The following is a 20,497-nucleotide window of genomic DNA, read 5'->3' as shown; positions in this document are numbered from 1 at the left end:
GGCATTACAAAGTCTGAGCCACAACGCTCTCAAACGTTAGCCTGCAAGACTGGAAGCAACAGTGACCTCTAGTAACCAAAGGTACAAAAGTAGTTCAATTTCTGAGCAGCAACCCAGCTGAAATAAGAGAAATTTAGGCTAAAAGTCTATAAACCAGGAAGGTACTAATTTAGTTTTAATCACAGTTTCAGTTTTAACCATCATAATGCCAGGGTTGAAGGCTAATGATAAATTTTATACTTTACCTTACTTTATCATGAAATAAGTATACTAATCATTATTGCTTATATTCCTTGATGACAGACCTAAGCAGATGAACTTTCTGATACCTTAGCCTGACAGTTCCTAAATGCTAATGAATTTCACTAAACTCTAGAGTCACATAGTAAAGTTACCACTAGGGACTGTTGCTTATGTTGCAAATCTGAAATCCATCTTGCTACCCTCATCTGTAATACCCTCTTATTCTTGCATCTATCCCAATCCCTCCATCCAAAGAGCAATTTTAAAAATAACTTCCTACTTCTGTAACTTCTTTTTCACACATTTAATTTAACAAACATTTATTGAGTCATTCTAAACATTTATTGAGTCATTTATTAAGTCATTCTAAGGTTAGGTAAGAAACTGTCCCTGCCTCCAAATAGTTTATAATCCAGCGGGAGCAACAAATATATACACCAAAAGAAACATATAATAAAATTTTAAAACAATTCTAACAAGAGACAAAAAATAGATCATTTTCAGGAATTAATTTGAGGCCCTAAAGAATGGGAAAATTTTTTATCAGGAGAAGGGTAAAGATGGTCTATGAAGGAAGAAATTTCGTTAACACTCAAAATCTTTTTTCTCAGATTCCCTATCATACGCCCCAGAGCTCCAACTGCATACCTCTCCACTCTCTTCACATTTTCAAGCTCCATGCCACCTTTTTCAATCTGTCAATTACTTTGCTTCATTCTTTGAAAAGATTGAGGACTACATGTACTTCATCAAATTTTATCTTTTCCATTTAGAGTTTTATATGTACTTTTCTCCTTTCCTCTTGTTTCACAGGAAGGTGTACTTTAGTCCTCTTGACTCATTTTTTTAAAGTATATTTTGAGAAAAAATGACCAAAGAGCATTTGACTCTCATAGAGAAATGGAGCTCTATAAATGGTAATTGCTGCCTGGTCCAAGGCAATATCCACCCATTTACTGTCATATACAAAGAGCAGCTTAGACGTCTTTGATCTGTTGTCAAAATAAGATACTCTCCCACCCCCTACCATAAGTATGAATCATTTTAGTTAGCCTAAGGGCCCCACCAAGGAAATTCACACCTTCTAACCTGATTAATATAATTTACTTATTAACAACATTTACAGCAAACTCATGACAATCCCTGTCTTCTCCCAAATGTTATTTGGAGTAAGAGCCAAATGATACAGATCTGTGCCTGTACACGATCCCATAGTCTATATAATTAGGAAATTTTTTTGGGGGAGAACTGACATCCTCTAAATTTCAATTTTGCCTCTGGGCTCTGTCATTTCTCAAGTAGCAGTCACAGTGCTTGATATTTCTGGTTTACCAACAGCTTCCTGGTTTAAAATGACAGTTTCCCACCTTCAGATAATTTGACTCCTGTGTTTTTATACCTCTGTGTACTAACAGCTTGTCTTCACATATTGCCACTGGGTTGTATTCTCAAATTACATTCATTTGGTCACCCCAAGAGGTCTTAATGGGTTTCCCAGGCACCAGCTGTGACATAATTTGTCTTCCTGGCGGTTAAAACTGCCAGAGTGTTCCCTGGGCCTTCCCTTTTGCTCCAAAGTACAGGTAATTTTTTTTTCTTTTGGCAAGGATTCAGCTGCAACTGGTGCATATATTATGAACATATGCCGTCAAAAGGAAAGAATTCTCCAACAGAAGAGAAGGTACATGAGAAATTTAAATGACTGGCCACCTTAAAAACTACTGGGAAAACTAAGTGTCTGACATAATATATTCAAGAAAAAATGGGGTTTAGCTTTTAATACCGCTGGCACATTGGAGAGGACAAACTAAAAGAACAGAACTAAAAATATTGAAATGACTAGTGAGGTGTGTTTCTGATTTTGGCATTTACTGAATGGCAATACTACTCTGAAATGACAGAGAATGTCGTTACCCCATTAGCATACACATTTAGTTTTAGCCATACCTGAAGCCAAGTCATGTTTCCATATCACCACCACCTATAGCAAAACTATGTAATAGTTGTCTTCATCAATAAGGAAGCTGACCTATACTTTTAACCACAGCTTCATAAAAGGTTTCCACCTATTTGTCCATGGTAGTTTAGTCTCCCCTCTAAAGAAAAATCCTCTAGAAATTCTAAATATCTTAAGAAGATGGTAGTGATTACTGTCCTGTCAGTAATTTGTGTGAAAGTGAATACTACAAATTCTAATTTCACAAGGGACTAAAACATTTCCATATAAAATTTTTCTACAGTATCAGAAATGATTTTACTTTTTTTTAAAAAATTGAGGTATAATTGACATATAACATTATATTAATTTACTTTTTAATTGAAGGAGAAAATACAAAATCCCTGCAAAATAATTTCATTGTTTCTAAAAAATTTTTTCAAAAATTTTTCATTTGTTAGAAAATACTTTGCTTAAAGTGTTTATTCCAAATATTTATACCATTAATATATTAATCCTGTTTTGTCAAAACTGATGGTTGATCTTTTTAAGGTTACATACAAATGACAATAGTGAAGAATCACTTAATATTTCTTTTCCAATTACTTTCTAAAGTATACTATATATAAATTTCAAGAGAAAGCTGTTTAGAATTGCAAATAATAAAATTAACAAAACTTTAAATATGTATTTCTCTTGATGTGTTAATATCAATATTAGAGAACATAATTGGTCAGGCAAGTTTTTTCACTAATGGGAAATACAGTGGTTAATCCTTAATGAATTATGCTCATTTCTTAAATAATATTTCCCCAAATTATTATATAATCAATCTTCTCCCCAGCAATCCATTTTATATCCAGCAATTCAAAGCCTGTGTCTAAGGTAACAAAGTAACTTAAAGAATATTCACTAGTGGACTCCATTTCAAAATGTGAACCACATCAGCATATTATAAGAACGGCAGTCGAAGTAAACTTATGACTATGTGGAAAGAAAAAGTTCCAGTGTAGAAGCTGCAGGTGGCTCCAGAACTGGATAAATCTCCACTAAAGAGCTTGTAACAAAACTGATTCTAAATTCACTTTACAGACAAAGGAATTATGAATGACAACTAGAAAAGGACAACTTACAGAAAGTATGTTCCTAGGGCATAGGAACGCCAGCTATTTAAACTGTATTTGTATTTCATGAAACTGAAACAGGTAGGTGCTAAGGAACTGATGTGTCATACAAAATATCGTCTGTATGCCAAATTAAAAAAAGAGCAGTCTTTAAATTTCTCTATAAATATTTCTTTACTGAAATACCTTAGTAAATAAACAATGAGAGAAAACGTTTAATTTTTTCTCAACACAAGATTATAATGTACTATTGTTTTAGAATAAAACTTTTTAAAAATTGTAGGTTAATACAAATTATTTAAAATAAGCTTTTAAAATGAGATAATAACCAAATACTATGTCATTTTGTCTTATAGGATTTAAAAATACTTTAATATAGAGCCAGAAGCTGAGGGTACACATATTAATTATAGAAACCTGTTCTTCTCTCTTTATGCAGTTTACCTTCCCTGTAAAGCCCATATACATTAATACTCTAACAACTCTAGAATCCTCTTAGAAAAATCAATTTATAACCAAATAAGTTTTTTTTTCCTGGCTTGACCTTGGCAATCCTCAAAGTTGGTTCTCAAAATATTAAAAACCCATTTATAACATTATTAACCAAAGTGGTTTCAATCAAGTCTTTTGCCAAACTCTCAGGTCCCTTACTTATCCCATGCCACTGACACATTTATCTTACTAACCAGTTATGGAGAAGAACCATCCTATCTAACTCTCCACTATTAACACAAAGGCCTGGAGTGCTGGAGGGTGGGAGGTATGAGAATGGGAATCAGAAAACCAGGCAGAATGAATGCCCCTCCCTCAAAGTTTCACACCTCGGTAGCCGGTACCCTCAGGGTCCCTGAGCATTTCTTTCATGTTTGTGGCCTTCCATTCTCTACTCTCTAACCATTCCAAATGTCGACTCCCTTTTTTTTTCACCAGCCAGGAACTGCCTTACTTTCCTAAAGGGCATCACTATCTCCTGAGGAGAAAGTGATAAGGAATGAAACTTCCAGCCCTGACAACTGTGAATATATATCAACCTCCACTTACTTTTATCTCTTTCCATTCTATTGGAATGGATATCTCAATATTCGGAAGTGGTCTTTTTTCCATCTAAGACTAATAGTTTTTAACTTGCTCTAACATCCCTTCTCAAACTCTCAGGGAACTTGCCTCAATTACCACCACCCCTCCCCCACCAACATCATCTTCCTCTCTGCTGCCTTTTTGTCCTCAATGTATTTTTCTGCTCCCGTCTATAACGTCTTAAAAAATAAAAATAATTAAAACTGGTCTTCGATTTAGCATCCTCTTCTACTACCCTCAGCCTCTTCCCCTCTCAGGTCAATTTTCTGAAAAAAGTGGCTGCTACAGTTGCTGCTCTTAATTCCAGAGTTCTCAATTCCTGCTTCTCAAAATACTGCAATTAGATTTGTAATACTATCACTCCACTAAAATTCCTTTTGGAGAGGTTTCTAATATTCTCATAAATGTCAAATCCAACGGTTACCTCTCAGTCTTTGTTTTACTTGACCTCTTTGTAGCAGCTGGCAACATGAATCACTCTTTCTTTGCTATGCTGAAATATTGGAGCTCCTGAAAGAACTATCCTGAGCCACTTTCTTGCTTTACATCCTCCTTCTATGGCTTCAACTATCATCCATAAGCTGAACATTCCCAAATTTTTATTCCTAAGCAAGACTAGCCTGAGCACTAGACCTATAATTCAGCTATCAATATGTATCTATCTATACACCACACATACCTCAAACTCAACATTCGGAAACTGAATTCATAATCTTTCTTCCACATCTGCTCCTCATATTCTGGTTAACTATCTAATCTCCAGCTAAAACCTAGGAGTTACGTAAGACTCCTCCCTAGGTTAATCATCTGCGTTGACATATTACAGTAGAGAGGTAAGCTGATGAATCTTTTCCATTTCCCATTGCCAAATGGGGATAATCATGCCTATGTCCATCTACTCTACCAAGAAATCAGTGAGATATATGAAATGATATGTTTGACTGTTTGATTAATGTGAAAGAATTTAAGATTCCTTCTGGGTGGTTGGAAGAAGAGAAAGGCTACATGACATCTGCTCCAAACTCAGAGTAACAAGGTCCTGATAACCGTTTATTTCAGTCTGTGAAAATCCCCAATGTCTAGAAGTTAAAATTTCCATTGAACTGGCGTTGGCAGTAAGTTTCAGAGTTTAAATTAAATTCTTCATGATTCTGCTAATGACCACAGAAGGCTTAGAATGAAGCTATATGAACTATAATGCTTTAAATCCTTTCTGTAATGATAAGAGAGTTCATTTAAAAAGTATGAGTGCCTACCTGCTATGTTCAACATACAATGTGAAGTCTATGGGAGACACAAAAAGATGATTCAGTTCCTGCCCTCAGTAAATTTTTTTTAAATTTTATTTTATTTTATACAGCAGGTTCTCTTTTTCTTATTAAATTAATCAATTTATTTTTTGGCTGTGTTGGGTCTTTGTTGTGGTACACGGGCTTCTCATTGTGGTGGCTTCTCTTGTCGTGGAGCACGGGCTCTAGGCGTGTGGGCTTCAGTAGTTGTGGCACGAGGGCTCAACAGTTGTGGCTCATGGGCTCTAGAGCGCAGGCTCAGTAGCTGCGGCGCGCGGGCTTAGTTACTCTGCGGCATGTGGGATCTTCCCAAACCAGGGCTCTTAACCCATGTCCCCTGCATTGGCAGGTGGATTCTTAACCACTGCGCCACCAGGTTCTTATTAGTTATCAATTTTATACATATTAGTGTATATATGTCAATCCAAATCTCCCAGTTCATCCCACCCCCTCTGCACTCAATAAGTTTGTTATGTAGTTGAAAGATACTAAATTCACACAAACACTATGACATAAAAGCCATAAGTATAATCAGTGGCATTACCCCAAAATTCTCAATTTAAAATAATAAACTTTCAGAATTTCTTAGGAATAAAGAAAAAGGAAATGGAAAATAAACTATAGTCATAAGTAATCCAAAAGAGAAACTAGTTTTATATTCCCAATCTTAATGTCACTGAAAAAATACACATTTAATATATTATTTCAAAGAAAATGTTGCAAAAAGCAAAACTCTTCCTACTTACAACACACTTAATTACCTTTACTTGGGACTGATTTTTTCACTGAGGCTACATGATCTTCAGAGATTGTAAGACGCCTCAAAACATCAGCCAATGCTGCCTTTAGCACAGTGATTTCATCTTCTTGTTGTTGAACTCGTAACTCAAGGGCTGAGAGGCGATCTTGAACATCAGAAGTACTTGCAGCAGAAATACTATCATCTATAAAGAAAAGAAAATATGAAATATTTAAAAAGTAAACTTAAGAATCTAATGACATATAAAGAAAACTATACCAGATAAGTCTTTTAAAAGATGAGAAAAATTGGAAAAAAAAATTTTTTTGCACAGATTAATTTCTGTAAAGATTTTCATAGCTACTTGAACTAATTTAAAATAGTAAAAGTTAATACAGCTGACATATAATTAAAATTATGAAAATTTTCCCATGGTCAAATTTTTCATATATTATACCATCACCTTAATAGTTTTTTCACCAAAATGTTCCCTAAATATATCACTCTGTAGACATTTGGAAACTTGCAAGACTGTAAACTATTCAAAGCATCCTTCTTATTATATCATTATCATAATTATTTATGAAAATAAGGAGTACAAATCACTTCAATTTTGCTTTATGTATCGGATTCAGCATCAATGATAGAAAGCATTCTTTACTTCTATCTTTATTATTATACTCCCAATCTCCCCCCCCAATATGGCTACATAATTAGTAAAAGACTTGTTGCTGCTCCTTCTCTCTCCCCAATGCCTCAACCTTTCTTAAAAAAAAAAAAAAAAAAGGTGGTTTCTGTACAGCACATAGCTAATATCTGCCTTAGGTATGTAACAAGAACAATGACAAAAAATAAAGTTTGGCTGTAACATAGCAATTACAAACTACTTCCAAAGCTATGTAACTTGAGAGTACACTACTTTGTTGGATCAATCTGAATCCAAATGTTTATAAAAGATCAACTGCTATTGGCTAATTCACTATAAGCACGAAAATTCAGGGGGGAAATTAGGTTCTCACAGAAGAATGGTTTGACCTGAGTGAGAGATACTGGGCCAGTCATTCACACACTAAGCCATAGTACGCCATTTTTCTCATACTGAGATAATGTGCCAGACATCTTAAGCAGACAATTTAACTCAAAGTTTGAGTTAAAAATAACAACAACAAAACCCTCAGCATTTTAAAACCAAAGTTATCACCCTTTATTATGGAGCAGTAAACATATTCATATTTAAGATCTTATATGCCTACAGAGAGCTCAGGCATACATATGTACTCTCTTCTGTCTTTAGAGGTATTTCAATGACAATATTTGGAGAAGTACCGGAATGGAAGGAAAAGTTGGGTTTTATCTTCAATTTAGACTTCAAATTCTAGTACCATAGTTAATCAGTTGTGTAATCTTAGGGAAGTTATTTTACCTCTTTGAACCTCAGTTTCTTCGTCTTTAAATATTGTTATGAGGAAGGTACCCAGGACATGTTTGACATTCAATAAATGTTTAACATACAACAGCAAAGTACAAAAGGTATCATTTGAGAGCTTTGGGCCCATGTATTACATAAAAGGCAGATATGTCAAACTTTGAGATGCTTAAGAAAAGGACTAATAAGAACAACTCAGCTTCTTGTTTTAGAAATTTTTATATTTGAGGTCTTTTTCATTTCCAGAGTGTTCTAGCTGAATTCTAGCCAATCCATACTCTGTATGTGTGTTACACTATGGTTACTGTTATATTTGTCTGCCCAGAATACTTTCCTATTTTCCTTCTTCTGGTAGGAGAACACCAGCTGTTTTGTGGAACTTCACCAGTTTTTGAGGTTCCATTAGGGCTGTCAAACTATGATGCTTCATTCTCCTTTCTACCACCCTGCACTATTAATAGGTTGAAGCATACAAAGTGACCTTTTTAGTTGGTAAAAATAGGACTATCGGTAATTTCATATGGCTCAACCTAGCATAAAATGGTTGTGAGATATGGGTTAGGCCAAATGGAGTCCTCCCAAATGAGAGAGAGAGAGAGAGAGAGAGAGAGAGAGAGAGAGAGAGAGAGAGAGAGAGAGAGAGAGAGAGAGAGGTGCAGCCCATCCTTCTTGGTTTATCAACTATAAGGACACATAGACCTAGGGCTGTCAGTGATAAAGAGTCTTGTCTGCCCTGAGTTCCAGTTTTAGTCTCTGAAGCCCTGGACCTTCAATTCTGAAAGCTACTCTAATATTTCTTTTAACTAATTATATACCCTAATAAACTCTCTTTTTACAAGCCATAACTTGTAAGCCAAAGGTCCTGATTAAGTCAGTAAATTATACAGATATGCCTTTCTAAATTGTTCTTAATTTATGAAAGATGGGTTATATATCTAAATTATAATCACAGGTAAACTATTTATGTGATTTTTATAAACACATGATCTCCTTAATTCTTTTGAGAAGGCAGCAAAGGCTAGCGGAAAGATTATCAGACTATAATGCCAAGGGTATAGTCCTGGGTTTTAGTACCAGCATGGTAACTAGCTTTTACTTTTGGTAAGTCACTTAACTTTTACAGATTTTGATTTTTTTAAAAATGACTAAGGTTTTTATTTTGTGAAACTTGGACAGTCACATGAAAGGTGGTTCAGCTTGTAAAAATCCTACCACGAACTGCTAGATACTGTGATACTATACAAGGACAATTTTTCAAAGGCCATAACAAGCAAAAAGTTAACTATTAACAATGTCCTGCATTTATATAGTACCTTTCCTGTTTATTACCTCATCCCTCTCCTCGGTCTATCTGTATTTTGTATTTGAGGAAACAGCTTGAGAAGTTAAATAGCTTGCCCAAGGTCACCAAACTAGTCTTGATATCTGAAACTCAAACAGAGGACTCTTGACTCACAGTTTAAGTGCCCTTTACTCTATTTCATGCTGCATCTTAACAATAATCACAGGAGGACCGAATAAATATGTTCTTTCACAAAGCCAGACAGGGTTTAAACTATGAAGTGATATAATCAGATTTCTGTTTTAAAAAAGTTACTTTGGTTTCTGTGAGAGAATGGATTGGAACAGAATAAGAGTAAACGTAAGGAGAGCAGGCAGGAGGCTAATGCAGTAACCCGTGTGAAAGGTGAAGGTGGCCTAGGCTAGGAGTAAGGTGTTCACGTGTCTTGATTTGTCCAGGACAAACATGTCTGCTATTTCAGTAAAAATATTATCATAACGTTCCTTCTTTCTAAATTTTCCCAGTTTGAATGATCAATTACAGGGTCACTCAAGCTAAGGCAACAGCAACAACAGAGATGCAAAGTGGCATAGTAGTTGATTATAGCCCTGAAACTCTGTAACATCTTCCTAATATCTTGGCCCTTCACCTTTTTCAGAGGCAAGTAGAACTGTGCATAAATTCTGGTGTTACACTGCCTGAATAAATCTGTTTGCTACTTACCAGCTCTGTGACTGGTTTCCTCATGTAATTTTTTCATGCTAATTAGTACTTATCTCAGGTTTGAGATTATTAGGTGAAATAACGCACAGCACTGCCATACAGTGAGGGTTCAGTAAGTTACTATTTTGTATAGTGGTGTTCTTTACTACACTGTTTATTATTGCTACAAAACTGGAAATGACCTAAAGTCCCTGGATGGAGTTAATAAGCTATATGTTCACACCACAGAAAGCCATGCAATTAAAAACAATAAGATAGCCCTTTTGTGGCCATCGCTGAAGCGCCAGCGGCCGAAATGAAGTTCAATCCCTTTGTGACTTCTTACCGAAGTAAGAACCAGAAAAGGCATTTCAATGCTCCTTCCCACATTCGCAGGAAGATTATGTCGTCTCCTCTTTCTAAAGAGCTGAGACAAAAGTACAATGTCCGATGCATGCCCATCCAGAAGGATGATGAAGTTCAGGTTGTACGAGGGCACTACAAAGGGCAGCAAATTGGCAAAGTAGTCCAGGTTTACAGGAAGAAGTATGTCATCTACACTGAACGAGTGCAGCAGAAGGCTAATGGCACAACTGTCCATGTGGGCATTCACCCCAGCAAGGTGGTTATCACCAGACTAAAACTGGACAAAGACCGCAAAAAGATCCTCGAACGTAAAGCCAAATCTCGCCAAGTAGGAAAGGAAAAGGGCAAATATAAGGAAGAAACAATTGAGAAGATGCAGGAATGAAGTAATCTTGTATACAACTTTCATTAAAAACTGTTAAAATGAAAAAAAAAACAAAACAAAACGATAAGTATATAAACCAGAAATTTGAAAGATCTATAAGACGACTCAAGTGGAGTAAATAAGCAAATTGGGGAACAACATGTACTAAATAATTGACTGAAACACACACACACCGAAACATACTTCTAAAAAATAAACAAAAAACTTCATATTTATATATGTATATAATGTACACATAGAAAAAAGTCTAGAAGCATACACATCAAACTGGTAATTGGGTTACTTTTGACTCGGAGAGTGAGATTAGAAGGATAAGGGTAAAGGGAAATTTTTGCTTTTTAGTGTAAGTATTTCTATATTATTTGAATTTCACAAAAATGTATCATATGTTACTTTTCATATGTTATTTAAACTTATATTTAAGCTAATATACAGTGCTTCTGAAGCTTAATTTCTTAAAGCAAGTTTCCTTCAGACACAGTATTCCAGTTTCATAAAGGAACATATCAGAGCATAAGGCAATTAACTTAAATTTGCACTCATTGATTATAAAAGCTAGAACAGAGACTATCTTAAAGATCAACAGCCCCTACTGCCATTTTATAGATAAGTAAACTAAGACTGTGAAATTAGGTGAGTTACTCCTGGGCACACAGCAAACTGGAGTTAGAGCTCCTTCCTCAGATGACTCGATAGAACCCATCGCTCTTGCTCTTTCCATTTTCAAAACTTTGTTCTTATTTTTTTCTCTCCCAATCTCTAATGTACCACACGCACATTAACAGTAAACTTTTTAAGAATACATATGTTCAGTAAATATATCTATTTTCTGGGGGCTTAATTCCACTCCCCTTTCTTAATGCAAGTACATTGATTCCTCTTCCTTATACTGTGGTAGTCTCTTATTTCCTTGCTCCTTCTCAAAATAGTTTCTAGCCTTGAGTTAAAATATGAACTACAAATAAATCCCCAAGGGTTATTAAACTCATTAAGGGGGGGAAATAAAAAAAGAAAGAGAGAAAAGAGAAAGAAGGTCCATAAACCTCTTTTCCATCAGTCTATTTATTGGCATAAGTAAGGTCTTTTTTTATTAGAGATGCCAAGCAAAAAAAAGAAAAAGTAACTAGTAAACTTCAATATCCAATATGACAGTTTTAAAACTACAACTACAGTGAATCATAGTTAATTTGTCTTCTAAACTGTCAAGAAATACATGTTACCTTTGCAGAGGTATTCTATTCTAAATATCTAAAAGTTGGCAACCCAGCATCACACCAGAACGAGGCATGCCTATACATTCTAGCACCTTTTGAATGTCAATGGTTTTATGTAAATCTTTCTAAAATGGATCACTTATTTTCCTGTCTTCTTAACAAGGGCATATAATTATAACGTAGCAACTTCTAGATGACTCAGTCTTCACTGAAAATATTAATTACTTTGTGCTGCAAGCACGGTGATAAAATGACACCCTGGAGGCTATTATATTTCTAATTACATAATTTAAAGTACATTTTCAAACTTGTAATCTTTCTTCATACCTCTTCTGCTTCTTTCTTTGCAGTTAGTATTAACTATGACAGTCTATAGCAACACTCCTTTCCAATCTAATTTCCTACATTATGGGATATTGGATAACCAAGCCTTTTGAACTGTTCATAAGAAGAAAAAATAATCTCTGAAATTAGGACCTCTTCTATTTAAAAAAATTATATTATGTATGTATAGTATATGCAAATACATTATATATATGATTTATACAATTTAAACACAGAGGAAAAAATTGGACACAGCCTCAGGCCTAATATTTGTGTCACTGGAGTCCCAGAGGAAGAGGAGAAAAAGATTCTAGATGAAAAAAGTATGTGAAGAAATAATGGCGAACTTCCCAAGTTAAATTAAAATTCACAAATTCATTAAAATTCAGTATATTGAAGTCCCTATCTCTACCACACGTGAAAATCAAATCCAAGCAGATTAAAGAATTAAGGGCAAAATTATAAAACCTTTAGAAAAATAATAGAGAATATTTTCATATCCTGCAAGTAGAGAGGAGGCTCCTAAACAAGATAAAAAAAGCACTATCCATAAAAGTAAATATTGAAACTACATTAGAATTCAGAATACATGTCCACTAAAAGACACATAAAGAGAAAAAGCAATTCACAAATGAGGAATAGTTCTAACACTTACAAGTGATAAAGGATTAGGATCCTGAATACAGAATTCCTACAAATCAATCAGAAAGACAATCCTACAGAAAAATTGGCAAAAGCCTTGACTAAACACCTCATGGAAAAGAAAACATAAATGGCCAATGAACATATGAAATGAGGCTCAAGCACCTCATTAATAATCTTGAAAAGGAAAATTAAATTAAAACCTTATGAAACACTATTTTATGCTCACCAAACTGGCAAAAAATTTTAAGCGTGGCAATATCAAGTATTCCCTAGGATACAGAGTAATGTGAATTCTCATACATTACTGGTAGGCGGTAAACTGTTTCAAGACTTTGAGATTAAAAAACAAAAACGAAAACAAAAATAACACCAACTTTGGCATCATCTGGTAAAACTGAAGATGCACACATCCTATGACCCAGCAATTCCACTCCTGGGTGTATAGACCCTGACCTACAGCAGGGTTGGCAATCTTTTTCTGTGAGGGCCAGACAGTAAATATTTTAGGCTCTGCAGACCACATCATCTCTGTAGCAACTACTCAAATCTGCCTTTGTAACACAAAAACAGCTATAAACACGTAGATGATTGTGTGGCTATGTTCCAATAAAACTTTTTTTTATAAAACAGGTGGCCTGCCAGGCATAGTTTCCCAACCTCTGCTCTTGCATACATACACCAACAGAAATATTCAATAATGTTCACAACAGCAAAGTTCACAATAGAAACAAACTGGAAACAACCTAAATGTCCATTAACTATAAAATGTGTAAATAAATTGTGTATAAACATTCAACAGAATACTACAAAGTGGTAAAAATAAACTATGGCTACATGAAACATCATGTATAAATCTCAGGAATATAATAATGAGTGTAAAAAGCAAGTTGGACTTTACATAAAGTTCAAAAAATACAAAAGTAAATAATATATTGCTTAGAACAAAATTACAGAGCAAGGGAATGATATATACAAAATTTATGACAGTAGTTACTTCTAATGGTGTAGGGCAGGGAGGGGATAGTACAGGGAGGCGTCCACAGGTAATAGAACATCTATGTCATAAAGACAATTAAAACATATATTGTATTATACTTTTTTGAGGTGGAAGTTAGTGATTTTTCTCTTCTGAGAGAGGATGGGGAACGTGGATGACTAGACTATATAATTACTCACTTTTTTTTTTTTTTTAAGAACAATGAAACCATTTTTGCAAATTAAATCCCAAAACAGATAAAACAGATAGAGTTGTACTTCCAAAGAACCCTGAGGTTCTGTGTCATAAAAACAACTAAACCAGGTGGTTTTTATGACTGCTTTGAGGGCAAATGGAATGACCGTAAGATTAGTTGTTGCCTATGAACCTTTGGGGAAAAAAAAAGTACATCTCAAAAAGGTATATGATATGAGATATAATACCATCCAAAGAACAAATATTAAAAAAAAATTAAAAACAGTCTCTGATCTCCCCTTCCTAAAGCACTTATGTTAAGACACTGGGCAGGTCTTAATGGGTAGAATGGTAGTGGCGAGGATTAGAAGAGCTAATATGGGTGAAGAACCATGAGAAACCAGTAACAACACCATGCATTGTTTACAGTTAAAAAAAAGTGAAGGCACTAACCTAAAGGACTATCAATGGGGAACTGATTAAATAAATAGTTGTATTACGGTACACTACGGAGCTCTTAAAAAGGATGGTATATATTTAAAATCATAAACAAGAAAGTTTACTAGGAGTAACATACTATAAAGAAAAAAATTGCAGGCAACATTTATAGTGTAGTTATATCTGTGTAGAACTGTATATCCACAGGCATACATACACCTACAGATGTACAGAGAGACTGGAGGTATGTCTCTGGCAAGTGGGATTTCAGAGGATTTTGCTTACTTATACTCTTTTATTTTAGATGAATTTTCTGCAAGAAAAGAAAAATTCTTTGTAAACAAAACTTAAACTATTGGGGCTTCCCTGGTGGTGCAGTGGTTAAGAATCTGCCTGCCAATGCAGGGGACACGGGTTCGAGCCCTGGTCCAGGAAGATCCCACATGCCGCGGAGCAACTAAGCCCGTGCGCCACAACTACTGAGCCCAAGTGCCACAACTACTGAAGCCTGCACGTCTAGAGCCCGTGTTCTGCAACAAGAGAAGCCACCCAATGAGAAGCCCGCACATCGCAAGGAAGAGTAGCCCCCGCTTGCCGCAAATAGAGAAAAGCCCGCATGCAGCAACAAAGACCCAAGGCAGCCAAAAATAAAAATAAATAAATAAATAAAAAACAAAAAAACAAAACCTTAAACTATTTTCTCAGTAAAGAAAAGCAAAGCTAATTCAGGCTGTGATGTAAACCTACTTAGTAATGCACCCAAATTTTCAATACAAATTTGGTTAACGTGTAGATTTTTATGCATAGTGAATGAAAACATTTCTGTAAAAGTATACATCTCATAATGTTTGAAAGAAATATTCTCAGGCTAATAAGAGACACAAAAATCAAAACAATACATCCAAAGGAAAATCGGGTCTTTAAAAACATCATTTCTTCAAAAGAACAAAACAAAATCACAACTGATTTGTCACATTAGTAAATTCCCATCAGAAAGCATTTAGCAACTTAAATGGTTTTTTCTTTGTTTTAAAATGGAATTAGTTGTCTTCAAATATTGTCGCATCAAGACAAATATTTACGTATTATATCAAAAAGTTATGCACTATGTATTCTACAACAGCTAAAATTTACTTTTGGAAATAAACCATAAGAAAATATATTCATAAAAACAGCTCATAAAAAGATATATTTATGCAGGAATTAATGTTTCCTATTTATCTTAATATTCTACTTCTAAAAGTCAAATTTTTCTCTCAAAGAAGTTTTAATTAAATAAGGCATTTTAACTGTTAAAGCTTGGATATTTTATTTCTCTAATAAAGGACAATATTAATTACCTCCACCTAGCAATATTATATGAAAATAAGACTATCTAATTTGTCTTCAATTGAATAACACAAACAAGGTTGACTTATATTTTCTACTTTTAAAAACTTAAGTTTGTTTTTCCTTGTAAGATATTCTTACTAAAAATTCCCCTTCTGGCATAAATTATATAAGAAATTGTGTTAAATAAAATATAAAACCACTTTTGCTACAGCACTCCGGACATGAAGGCTAGTCCCAGGGAAGGACTTTACTTTGTTCTATCGCTAGTATTCATTCACAATTAAGACCTTTTTCAAAGTCTCACTTAACATAGAATTAAAAACAGATAATCAGATACTTCTGCTTTTGATATTTTTTGGTTAGACTTCACAGAAGCAGAAGTCAAGCTTAATTACACAATTCTGATTTCTTATTATTTGAGAGGCGCTTTTTTTTTTTAAACTATTTTCCACTAAAAACTGTTTTAATTTTTTTCCTCACAAATAATATAATGACCATCTTTTGGGGGGCGGGGCACAGGGAAAGAACAAGTTGAACAAAGCCCATTCTGCCCTTACAACAGGAATATATTTGCTTATAAAGGGGGTACTTTATAAAAGTCTTAAGTACTTTATAAAAGTAGGTAGGCAAATATTTATGCCATTATTGACACATATATTTAAAGGAAGGAGGAGGGGAGGGACGGAAGAGACCTAGATGCATTCCCACATCCTCAGATTTCTTTTGTCACAAGTAGTAAAGTTTGTGACACAAGTCTGAATTCCCAGGAAAGGAAAGATACGTTACCAGTGCAGAAGCTCCTAAGTGTAGAGGAAGCACACACTGAAGCGAGACCAGGCAAGCGGTCTTCCATTCTTGCCACCTACGTTACAAGCAGTATAAACCAGTTCTGTCTACGTTTCCTGCTGCCTTCCCAGATAGTTCCAGAGCAAATCCCAGCTCTCTAAATCTCACGACATGCTTTACATTCTGAGGAAATCCTCCCGATCCAGATGGCCTACCACCAAGCACTTCTACGTTGGCACAAATAAAAACTTCTTAAGATAGTTCTCCTGCCCCTTTGCTCTCTGATCTAAAGAAAAGTTTTCTACTTATTTATAAAGAGAGACAAAGAAACTGAAGGAGACAGAGCAAACAGAGCACGCAGGCAAAAGGAGGGTAAAGATACAGAAAAAAAAAACAACTTGGGCTGCTTTGGGGAGTGGCTAAATTCCAGGCACAGGCAGAAACACATTTTTAATGCACCACATGAATATTCACTACAATTATTTGGTTGTCCTCGGGCACTACTTTTCTGATCTTCTTTCAATTGGTTAAGAGTAAGGTACAACTGCTTCAAATGCAAAACCCAGTTTTTGCCTTCTGAAACTAAAACATAAAACATATTAAATAGTTTCTATAAATAACAGACTTAAAGCCCCCCAAATGAGTATTTTTCTCTACTAGGAAATTAAATAAACAATGTGTGTGCAAAGTGGCAAGTCACATTTCCTTTTTCCTTTCGCTTTGGTTTAAAATAAAATGAAATCCACATGAACTGTAAAGAAACTAAAAGAATGATCACTTTTCATTAATTTTTAAAACCTAAGTGTAACATGGCTGATTTATTACAACCATTTCACTAGAGTAAGATAATGAATACAATTAACAATGAGAATAGTCCCTTTTCTTAATTCACTAATTTTCCGAATTATTTTAAAATAATACAACTGTATTAGTAGTAACCTATAATGATTTACATCTGGTCAGATATTCTGATTTCAAACCACATATGCTTACAATAATGTAAAAGTATAAGGGAGTTGAAATTATAAATATCTTTAGTCTCTCTTATAAAACCACGTAAAAGCAGGTGAAAGTTAATGAATGAAACGTGTATTTATTCTTTTGATAACTACTTGTAAAGCTAATTAAAGAACAAATTCATGGAGATAAGTGTCAAAACAAAGCTACTACTGACAGATCATCTCTTCAGTTTGTTGCTTTTAAGCTTTATATTTATAATTAAGAAAAGCAAATTTAAACCAAACCAAAGTAAAACAGAAACAACTGGACTACTATAAACACACACATCCACACACACACAACACTGCGAAATGGATAAAACCTAAACCAAACTGAACATCAAGAGCTATGCCACAAAGATTGAGATAAGGATAAACTAAAAGCAAAGCTGATAAAAGACAGAGGAATGGGGCTTCCCTGGTGGCGCAGTGGTTGAGAGTCTGCCTGCCGATGCGGGGGACACGGGTTCGAGCCCTGGTCTGGGAAGATCCCACATGCCACAGAGCAACTGGGCCCGTGGGCCACAACTACTGAGCCTGCACATCTGGAGCCTGTGCTCCGCAACGAGAGGCCGCGATAGTGAGAGGCCCGCGCACCGCGATGAAGAGTGGCCCCCGCTCGCCGCAACTGGAGAAAGCCCTCGCGCAGAAACTAAGACCCAACACAGCCAAAAAATAAATAAATAAATAAATAATATATTAAAAAAGACAGAGGAATGAAGCAAAATGACCTAGATTAATATTTACAGAAGAAAGTGGGAACCATCAAGAGTGTTTCCTAAAGTGAGACTTGGGAAAGTTCTTCTCTATAGATTAATACCTGGTACAGATTCATCAAAATACAGGAGCTACTTGGAAGATTAATGGGAATTAAATGGGCTGGTATGTGTGTAATGTGTCTGAAACAAAGTACATTTAGGGGATACCAAGTAGGATGAATAAAAGCAGACAGAATGGGAAATATAATGATATAAAGGAAATGTAATGCCAGGCACAGACTAGGATGGAGTTCAAATTCTTGCTATTGATTGGTGAGAAGCTCTGAAGCAGATTGTACTTTATTGTTCCTCTTCAATCAACAGACAAATGTAAGACTAGTTTTATAATTTAGGTCTCAACTACTCTTCTTTACAACAAATGCAGCCCAATTAAATGACTGCTCACAGACTCCTAAGGTTATAGGACTGTCAAGAAGTTCTGCAACCTAGTGCTTTCTAACTAGTACATAACAAAAAGGCTCCCTTATACATACACTACCGTACACGGGCTTCTTTTTACCACCTCCCATTTGTAAACTGCTACTAATTTGTAGATTATATACCTTGGGCATTCCTTTCTTCTCAAATCAAAATTTGATGTCAGGCCAAAAAGTATGTGTTTCCTAATCTCAGCTTAGTTTTTCTTTGCTCAAGAATCATCTTCTCTCTTTACTATTACAGTCAATCTTTCCAAAATGCTTATTCATACATTCAAGTATTTGAGTACTATGATGTACAGAAACTCTTCAAGATGCTGAGGTGAATTAAAAGGAATTTTACCTACTAGAAATCAGAAATTAAAGGACACACTTAAGAGATGCTACTCAAGACGCAGGACTGATGGAACATGGTCACTGACTGGATGAGGGGATGAAAAGTAGGGGAGGGTCCCCTTGTTCTATTTGGAATAGTGAGTAAATGGTTAGGTAACATTCACTGAGCTAGGAATAAAGGAAAAGAAACAAGGTTGGGGGGAATGAGGGAGTAGAATGATGAGCACTTTTGGACCTGCTGAGTTTGAGGTCACTGCAACAAAAGTATAACTAGGTCTTGGGCTTAAGACAAAGGCCTAAACTAGTGATGTACTTTTGAAAACTGTACTGGGATATAATTGATAGCTAGAGTCACTAGAATTGACTGGGAGTGAGAAGAGAATAGGGCCAAGGTTATTTTTAGGGCAGCCAGAAGGAAAGGAACGTGCAAATAACACAGAATAAAAACTGTCAGAAAGGTAGTAATAGATTCAGGAAAAGAATAATAATTTCAAAGACTGAAAGGACATCAAAAGACAAGGACTGAAAATGGTCCACTGGATTTGGCAATTATTAGGAGACCTTTACCAGAGAAGTTTCAGTGGAGTGATGGGGAAAGAAGCATGACTGCAATGTACTGAATTGTGACTTGGAGGTAAAGAAGTCTTTTTAAGGAATCTGGTTGAAGATGGAAAGGGGGAAAATGGAATGAGGTGGGGAATGAGTTGTGCAAGGTTGCTGAAGGGGTTTCTGTTCAACATTTACAGGGTTTGGGGAAGGAACCGATGAGAAAGTGAGCTGTACTAACACAAGAGGGCATGCAGCAAAGCTCTTGTGTTAGAGACGATGTGAAGGACTAAAGTAGAAAACACAGACCAAAGGACGAGCCTTAAGAAGGGACAGCCAACACTGTCCTCAATGGTGAAAAACTGAAACCATTTCCACTAAGATCAGGAACAAGACAAGGTTGCCCACTCTCACCACTATTATTCAACATAGTTTTGGAAGTTTTAGCCACAGCAATCAGAGAAGAAAAAGAAATAAAAGGAATCCAAATCGGAAAAGAAGAAGTAAAGCTGTCACTGTTTGCAGATGACATGATACTGTACATAGAGAATCCTAAAGATGCTACCAGAAAACTACTAGAGCTTATCAATGAATTTAGTAAAGTAGCAGGATACAAAATTAATGCACAGAAAACTCTTGCATTCCTATAAACCAATGATGAAAAATCTGAAAGAGAAATTAAGAAAACACTCCCATTCACCACTGCAACAAACAGAATAAAATATCTAGGAATAAACCTACCTAAGGAGACAAAAGACCTGTATGCAGAAAATTATAAGACACTGATGAAAGAAATTAAAGATGATACAAATAGATGGAGAGAAATACCATGTTCTTGGATTGGAAGAATCAACATTATGCAAATGACTATACTACCCAAAGAAATCTACAGATTCAATGCAATCCCTATCAAACTACCACTGGCATTTTCTACAGAACTAGA

The 20,497-nt window shown here is 35.3% G+C and overlaps 2 protein-coding genes across 5 annotated transcripts in view; one reads left to right on the top strand and one right to left on the bottom strand.

Moving 5' to 3' along the window:
- EML4 (EMAP like 4) overlaps positions 1–20,497 on the bottom strand; it is a 164,389-nt gene that overhangs the window by 83,454 nt on the left and 60,438 nt on the right. For 2 of the 4 annotated variants that reach the window (XM_028497091.2, XM_007112184.4), the window contains exons 1-2: positions 16,480–16,742; positions 6,431–6,613 (exon numbers count right to left, since the gene is read on the bottom strand). In XM_028497091.2, coding sequence (XP_028352892.1) covers positions 6,431–6,613; positions 16,480–16,546 — 250 coding nt within the window. In that variant the 5' untranslated portion in view covers positions 16,547–16,742. Of the gene's footprint in view, positions 1–6,430; positions 6,614–16,479; positions 16,868–20,497 lie in introns of those variants that run through there. The other 2 variants (XM_007112185.3, XM_028497090.2) reach the window with 2 other exon arrangements.
- Positions 10,103–10,616, top strand: LOC102982792 (60S ribosomal protein L26-like). Its single transcript, XM_055089155.1, has one exon. The coding sequence runs from the start codon at positions 10,135–10,137 to the stop codon at positions 10,567–10,569; it is 435 nt and encodes a 144-aa protein (XP_054945130.1). The 5' UTR covers positions 10,103–10,134; the 3' UTR covers positions 10,570–10,616.

This window comes from Physeter macrocephalus, chromosome 12 (genome assembly GCF_002837175.3).
Source record: "Physeter macrocephalus isolate SW-GA chromosome 12, ASM283717v5, whole genome shotgun sequence".
Lineage (NCBI taxonomy): Eukaryota > Metazoa > Chordata > Mammalia > Artiodactyla > Physeteridae > Physeter > Physeter macrocephalus.
Note: the sequence above shows the minus strand (reverse complement) of the source record. Positions and strands in the feature narration are given on the sequence as shown.

Excerpts from the sequence above, each read along its gene's own strand:
- LOC102982792 (XM_055089155.1), top strand. The coding sequence starts at position 10,135 with ATGAAGTTCAATCCCTTTGTGACTTCTTACCGAAGTAAGAACCAGAAA.